This window comes from Macaca fascicularis, chromosome 4, assembly GCF_037993035.2.
Source record: "Macaca fascicularis isolate 582-1 chromosome 4, T2T-MFA8v1.1".
Lineage (NCBI taxonomy): Eukaryota > Metazoa > Chordata > Mammalia > Primates > Cercopithecidae > Macaca > Macaca fascicularis.
Window position 1 is genome coordinate 7710377 of NC_088378.1, and position 8135 is coordinate 7718511.

General features: G+C 47.1%; 1 protein-coding gene across 18 annotated transcripts in view; it reads right to left on the reverse strand.

The window, feature by feature from the left end:
* QKI (QKI, KH domain containing RNA binding) overlaps window positions 1-6247 on the reverse strand; it is a 162581-nt gene extending 156334 nt beyond the window's left edge. For 10 of the 18 annotated variants that reach the window (XR_012433282.1, XR_012433281.1, XM_045390386.3 and 7 more), the window contains exon 1: window positions 5627-6247. Coding sequence is in view for 16 of the 18 variants with exons in the window: in XM_045390386.3 (XP_045246321.1) it covers window positions 5627-5768 (142 nt within the window). In the remaining 2 variants the exon portion in view is untranslated. Of the gene's footprint in view, window positions 1-4238; window positions 4842-5626 lie in introns of those variants that run through there. The other 8 variants (XM_074036777.1, XM_074036776.1, XM_045390390.2 and 5 more) reach the window with 1 other exon arrangement.
* Window positions 6248-8135: the final 1888 nt, after the last annotated feature.

Sequence of the window (8135 nt, forward strand, 5' to 3'; positions counted from 1 at the left end):
AAAGTAATTTTAAGAGGGCAGACAGGCAATAATATTCCAATGCTAACTATAATGATCACTCCACAGAAGGGAGTACCTAACACAGACTCAGGTTATAAACAAATTTCTTAACAGTCCCACTAACATAACAAACTATATTCACTATAAAAGTTTATTGTTAGTTGTGCTTCTCCTGTTAAGTAAAAATATAACTGTAAAACATCAAATAATCTAGCTATTTTGGGCCCAAAATTGATATGCCAATTTTCAAAAGGGGTATAAATATTCCCTAAAAGTTATCATTAAGGGTAAACAACACATTATTGCACTTAAAATTCACATTAAGCTGTCTTAATGTCAAATAGAGGAGGGATTGGAGGAAAAAAATGAAGTCCCGTTGATCATGTAAATAAAAAGCTAGTATATATCTCTGTGACCTCCTAACACAGGCCCACTCACCACTCCCCATCCCATGGCCTTAAAATAGAACCTTGGATATGTTCATAACAGCTGACATACCAATAGCAGAAACTTGCTCAGTGGGCTGCCTTTTAAGTTATCAACAAACAAAAACCCACAATGTCATAGCATTTTCCATCTCCAACAGAGAAGAGCAAGTTTTGCTTACAACTGCAACATCAAACAAATAAATCAAACACATGTATTAGCTACACTGAATTTCTCAAGTAAATTAAACTGTAGTTCCAGTCAGTTTATAAAAATTGCTCCTATGATCACACTGGTGTAATTCCCTTGATATAAAAACCAAACCAAACTGTAAAAAAAAGGGAAAAAAAAACCACACACACAAAAAAGCCCTTACATGTCTAAGTATATTGGCCTCAAAAAAAAAAAAGAATCTGAATCATGCTTCAGTGAAGGCCAGGTCAAAGCAAGAGGATTTTATTATACTTCACTTCTTTCATCACAGAAATCTATTTCCCTGAAAAAGGAAACCAAAAACCATTTGCTCTTATGAGAAACTGACCAATTTCAATCAGCTCCAGGACAGTGACAGTGACTAGTGAAGCATTAACAGAAATATAATGTGCATAAAGCATTTAAGAAGTCAAATTAACTTGATTTAACTTGACATTCTCAGTCATTTAAGAAAAAGTGTTCATCCCAAATACGCTAGTCAATGTGACTAGCAAAGAGACCTATTTCCATCAACTCAACTGTGTTACAGTCGGATACTTTTACTACAAAACATGCAAACTGGATACAGTTTACAAAGGAAACACCTTCCACCTACAGGGAAATTTAGCTTTAAAAGTACAGAATGAATGTCTAATAAATGACCCATAATGATACAACTGATCTTTCCCATGACTGCCAATATATAGCTGCTGACACCTCCTGGGTGAGAAAAGATAATGGAAAGAAGTGATTATAAATAGTAGCTTCCTTCTTACTACAACTAATTCAAGGGCTGTGTACAAAAGCAAAATCCTAAAGAGGAGATTATTTCACCTTAAAATCTGTTTGTTACAGATGATGATTACTGACAACAATAATTGCTTCTTCAGACAAAAAGAAAAACTTTTTTTAAGAAATCTCTATAGCAAAAGTTCTCTCAATACCAACAACCACATAATTCTTAAGTCAAAGCTTTTGTAAATGAATTCTCAGGAAAAAAAAAAATGATGGCAAGAAAATCTTATGATACATCCAATAACAAAGGCAAACAAAGTGAAAATAAACATTAACATGAAAAAATATCAACTATTTAAGCAAGTTTTAACAAAATATTTTTACTCATATATTTAAAGGAGAGGGAGCAGGCAGGGTACAAACTAAACTGAGGTCAGACAGAAAGTTTATTATAAACACAAAAAGATCATCAGAAAATGAAAATGTATTTTTCAAATCAGTAATAAGGCATTCTAATGCATCTGCTCTTTTTCTAAGCCACACACTAATTTTTCTGATATCCACAATAAAAAGATTTAGACTGTCCTTCCTCATTATACATTTTTTATTTCCATATCAGCAGCTTTAACCCCTCCTCCATCTAAAAAACTGAAAACTCAAAATCTGCTTTAAAAATACTAGTTCTCCATTTTTCCCTAATACAGGATTGCTAAGTCTGACTGTACTCTTCACCTTCTCAATTCTAAATTACAAAACTTTATTAAAACAATTTGCATTCAACTACTGTTGTTTCATTTTCATGACAAAAAAAGTTTGTTTTTTAAAAAACTATATACTGACTGCTCTAAGGGTTCAGTCAAAAATTTCTCTCTAAAGGTAGAGCAGTTTAAGACCTAGGTTTTATGTGTAATCCTATGATCATCTCTATCTTCAATAAAAAGTTTCAAACTCAAGTTTATGTCCTTTATATGACGGGCCCAACCCAATACGTATTCATAACTTTAACAAACAACCGTGCTGAAGATACTTGAGTGGAAGAGCTGGCACACACACCCCCACCACCAGCAACAGCAAAAAACAAAACAAAAACAAAAACAAGCAGTAAAACAAAAGGACTGTCCACAATCAAGATACAGGCTAAAGGTTAACTTGGCAAGGAATTAAAATACTTATTCTAAAACATCCAAGTCTTAATCGATTAACTAGGAAAACCAGCACACTTAATCCTCAAATTTGCAACTAGCCAAATGGAAATTCTTAGGCTGACAAGTTAATTTTTTAAAACCGTATTCTTTGAAAAATATTTTAAAATAAAAAATTTAAAATCTCATTTAAAATTCCTAATTATCAGAAAATACATCTACCCTAAATACGATGTTAACTTCATTAAACCAATCCCTAAAGTAAAATTTTTAGTAAATTTTATCTAGATTTAAAAGTAATTTTTCGACCAAGCATTATAGGCAAAAAAAAACAAAAACAAAAAAGTAATGCCTAACCAGAAACAAAAGTCATGATTAATTTGTTTTGAACAATGACAAACCACAAAGGGGTAAAGCACAAGATGCCAAATTTCACAATTAAATCATCTAGAAAAAAAAAATGTGATGGACTTCAGAAACCAATATTTTTCTTAAATCAAATTAAGTTTATAATAAGACTAACAATTACAGGAAGCAGCTTATTCCACACTAAGGAATAGCCCTTTTTCCTGCATGTTTGTACTGGTCTGATAAAAAACAATCAAGCTTCCTTGTCATTATATTGCCCATTTTAAACATACTATATGTCATACAGAAGCAATCTTTACACTGGGGAGTTGACAAGGCAAAAACTAAAGACAGAGTAAGATGAGAGATGGAGTAAACCACATTAAAAGGGGAAGGGGAAACAAACATTATCTAAGCGATATCATAGTGATCTCCTACATTTAAAACGCAAATGAGAACTATTTCCAACCAGAGAGAAATAAGCCTTTGTTAGAGATAATGACATAATTAACATTTCTGGATTTGAAAGATTAAAAATTATTAAAGCCTAAGGTTGGAAACTTGATAACAAGGAATCAGCTCTAAATTTAGAGATTTTAGATCAACACAAAAGCACAAGAAGCCTTTTAAAACTAAAGAAACTCAAAAGTATGCAGTTTTTTAAATAGTATACATAAGGTGAAAGTATTTTCACATTTTTGGAATCTCCTATAGTCTTTGAATTCAACATTTCAAGAATACAATTTAATTTTAATTAACCCTAAATATTGTCAAGGCCTATTTTCATTTTATCGTCGATAAAGGATTCCTTCTAAACAACTGCACTCAAGAAAAAAAACTTTCACCAGAAATTGTTACTAATACTACTAAAACTTTAACTTAACCGAAATATGCCAAGGAGAAAATATTAAGAGTGTTACTTTTGAAACGTCATGAAGTTGTGCTAATAATTTTAAGGAAAGTGTTTTCAATGTTCGAAAACACTATATAAACACATGACAAATCAAATAATCTATAATTTAAGTTTCAACTAAATTTAATATAGGTCAGATTACTGAGTATGTTACACATTTGGTTCCAACCATTTCCATGGTTAAAAAATAACTGGCGCCCCTTAGCGCTCACATTTGGAAATACTCAATTTAAGAGTTCCAGCAATTTTTTTTTTTTTTTTTTTTTGACATTCCAGAAAGTTTTCTGCCTCCACAATCTTTCAAATGCCAACACAAACAGGAAAAGCAGAACCCTTTAAAGGGACAGCTCAAGTTTTCTCTGGAGCAACTTGAAATTAACAGATTTGCTGTTCCAACAGTGGAAAATGCCCATTTCAATGCTGGTGAGTGCTGTATGTTTAACATATGGAAGCAAAACGACGAGAAAGCCGTAACACCTAACCATTTTCTACTTTTAAGTTGTTTCTTTGACTTTCAAGACAATAAAACTCCAGGGATTTTTCTTTAATCATCTTTTTATCATGGAAACATTTCCGGCCTTTTGTTCTCTAATGACATTCCAACTCCCCAAGCTTCAAACTCCTGTTCCCCGACTCTATTTTTAAAATCTCGAAATTCTTGCGAAAAATCTAAACTCCATTGCTCATCTCTTCAACCTAAAGTTTTCAGTTTCCTTTACACAGTCCTCCGGTGATGCCTCTGAGCAGGAAAAAAAAAAAAAAAAAAAAAAAAAAACTCCTGGCTAGTCGATTTTCGAAACACTTTTTTGTGGTCATTTATTTTTGTCTCTAGGCGTCCACAGAAACCCACAGCTACTAGAAATTAATACTCCAGATACTGCTATGAGAACTTCTTAAGGAAATTCCAGAGTTGGTCAACATTAATCTTCTTGTCATTCTTCGCTCCCCACAGCGCTCCATAAAGCTTTTTGAAAACTTCGGCTCAATTTTATTTCGCCCTTTCCAAACGTCTCGATTCCCTGTCCTACAAACTCGGGCGGCTGCGTCTCCGGGAGCAAACCCTCCGCCCAAGTTCTTCCTAACTCAGGCTGCGCTCCGATCTGTCATCGCGTTATTTCGCACTCCACCCCCCCCCCCACCCCCGAAAAGTGAAGTTCAACTCCCTAACAGTTCTCGCTTCCCCAAACAAAAGGGAAAAAAGTGCTTTTCGCCGTCACTTCGTCCTCCTTGTCGGCTACGCCAGCATAATTTCGGTCTCCTATGGAATTTCTTTAAACTAACGAGCCCCACTCTGACTTCCACTTAGTATTTACCAGCTGCACCAACTCCCCAAGCACGAAACCCCGCTTTAGTCCTCATGGGAGGGAGAGAGCTCCCGAACGCGGGGCAGCGGGGGTCCGCGCAGAGCAAGCTCAGGAGGTCGAGGAGAGGAGCGGGGCCCGCGCCGGGGACACGCGCGTCCTCCAGGCCGGCGGCGCGGCGTGGGCCTGCTCTCGGGAGGGCTTGGCGAGGACCACCGAGCCCGCGCAGCCCCCGCTGGCCTCTCGGAAATGTGACCGCCAAAGCCAGAGGGGCCGCAGGGTTCGCCCCGCAGCCCTCCGCAGCGCACAAACTTGGGCGCCAGCGGCGCGGGGTCCCGGGCCGGGCAGGGGGCGTCCGGCCCCGGCGGGTCCACCCCGGCCCGCCCGCCCGCCCGCCGCCGCCGCAAGCCCGGCCCGGCGCCTCCTTTGTGCGCCCTCCTGGCCTCCCAGTCCCCCCGGCGCGCGGTCCCGCCCGGCCGTGACCTTCCCGCCCTCCCCACCATCCCAAGCAGGGAAAGGGGCCGCCCCGGCGGGGATCGGGCCGGGGCCGGGGCCCCGGAGACGCTCACCTTCGTCCAGCAGCCGCTCGAGGTGGTTGAAGATCCCGCAGAAGTTGGGCAGGCTGCTCATGAGCTTCTTGTCGTTCATCAGCTGCATCAGGTAATCTGGGGTGGGCTTCGGCTTCTCCTTCGTTTCCATTTCCCCGACCATATTCCAGGCTCCGCAGCTCACTCCGCCCGCCGCCGCCGCCGCCGCCGGAGAGGAGGGAGGGGCGGGGGCGAGCCCCGGCCGCGGGCCGCTCGGGACCCGGCGTCCCGCTCCGCGCCGGCTCCCGCTCTGGCTCCCGCGCCGAGCCCCGGGGCGGCCGGCACCGCGCGCTCGCCCGCCCCCCGCAGGCACTTTCCGCCCGGGCCCGACGCGCTCCCAGCCGCCGCCGCTCTCGGCCGCCCGGCTCGGCGCGTCCCTCACGAGGCCGGCGGGCGGGCGGGAGGCGGGTCTCGGCTGGCCGAGTGCGGGCGCAGGGCGCGGGCCGCTGGCGCCGGACGAGGAGGAGCCGGGGCCGCCGCTCGCTCGGCTGGTCGCGCCCGCTCAGCGCCGCCGCCGCCTGTGCCGCGGGCTCGGGGGGTCTCTCTGGGCTGGTCCCCGCCGCGGCGCCTCTGCCGCTGCCGCTGCCGCCGCGCTCTGACTGCGCTCCTCCTCTTCCTCCTCCTCCTTCTCCTCCTCCTCCTCACTCACTTGGCGGCGGAGTTCGCCTCAGTTCAGGCGGCGCTGCCAGCGGCGGCGGCAGCAGCGGCGGGGGGGGAGGGGCGAAGGCGCGGGGAGGGCCGGGGGCGGGCGGCGGGCGGGGCCGCGCAGGGCGGCCGTTAGCGGGGCCCGGCCGGCGCGCTCCCGCTGCCCGACGCCCCCCGACCCGGGCAGCAGCCGGCGCCGTGCCCCCTCCTCCCTGCCTCCCTGGCGGGGCGGGCGGCGGGGGCGACGGGAGCGTGACGGGCGGCGGCGCTCGGCGGCCCCGGGCCTGGGCGCAGGGACTGGGTCGCCGCCGTGCGGGGCGCCCGGGGCGGGTGGGTGTGGGTTGCGGGGCTGACGGCCGCGGGGGGGCGCGGGGCTCGGGCGCGGTTGGGGCTGGCGCGGCAGGCGGGAGGAATTCCAGCGGGACGCGCCAGCGCTGCCTCCGCCTCGCCTCCCGTTACTATAGTTTTTTCAGAACCTCTCATCCACCCCGCAGAAAAGAAATTTTTTTTAACGTCCTGTTGCTTCACGGGGGACTTTCGGGGTGGGCATCACGTGGCCCGACACGTAGCCATGGGGCTCCAGAGCGCGTGCGCGCGTCGTGCCCCGTGGCCACGCCCCTTCCGAGGGTCGCTCCGCCCCCGCCGGGCCCCGCGAGCGCGCGGTGGGGGAGGGAAGGGGCCCGGAGCGCGCCTGCGTGGGGCGTGGGCGGGGCTGGGGGCGGCAGCCGCCTAGGGGCTGGGGCTGCCCGTTTAGGGCCGGGCGCTGGCCAGTCGCCCACGGTGCGGAGGGCTGGTGGGCTTGCCCTGGCCGTCGGGCCCGCCACCTCGCGGGTCTTGGCTGCGGGGCGGGGGTGTGGCGGGGGAGCCGAGGACTGGAGTTTGAGGCTTTCTGAGGCGCGTGCGGCGGCGTCCGCCTCTGCGGGGTAGGGCGCCCGTCGCGCCGGGCTCCCGCTTTGTCGCCGAGGGAACCACGCGCGACGCCCCTCCCGTCGCCGCCGTGGCTCCCTTCCGTGTTCGTGATTTGCTGAGAGGCTGGAAAGCAGCACGGCGGAGAGAAGCCTCGCGCTCGCCAGGCGGGGAAGCGTGCGCGGACACGCGTGCGCACCCACGGGGCGGTGGGCGGGCGTGGGGGGTCTGGGCCAAGCGGTTGACGCGCCGCCAGGGAAGCGATCTTGTTGCACCTTCTCGTTATTCTGAAAGCAAATCGTAGCGAGACCCGAGCGCAGCGGCTTAGCAAATTATAAGGGGAGCGTTAGTCGTGCTCGAAATGCTTCTTTCGCGATGGCATCAGTGTTCCGTGAGGGAATGAAGCCGCAGTAGGAAAGAGCCTGTGCGCGTAGTCTGAAAAGCAGAAGTCAACATTTTTACAGATGAAGAAAGAATACGGAGGCAAGAGGTCTTTCTCTGCAGTGTGGTGGATTTCCAACATTTAGATTTGTTTGGAAGAATGTTCTGAGCTGCAACAATGAAGTCCTCCTTGATCTATAGAAGTCGACAGTCCCTAAATCTACATCTGCATCTGCATTTTGTTGCAAATCCTTTATAACATTCCATTAAAATAATGCAGTTATTTAATATCCAGTTGATACTGAGTAATTCGCGGCTGAAATTTACTGTTAATCATTCTGTCTTCTGACTTAATAGTGAACGTAGGTGATTTTTTTTGTGAAATGTTGCTTCACACGAATTCTGAGAATCACCTCTAAGTTTGAGTTGTACTGAAGGCACTACAAGAATTTCAAACGAACGCTGAGTGGCCAGTAGCTTCTGGCCTTTTCATTTAACAAGCACAGAGTTCGTTTGTAAAATTAAGTTACTTTGACAGAGGAAATGTAATAGCCTTGGT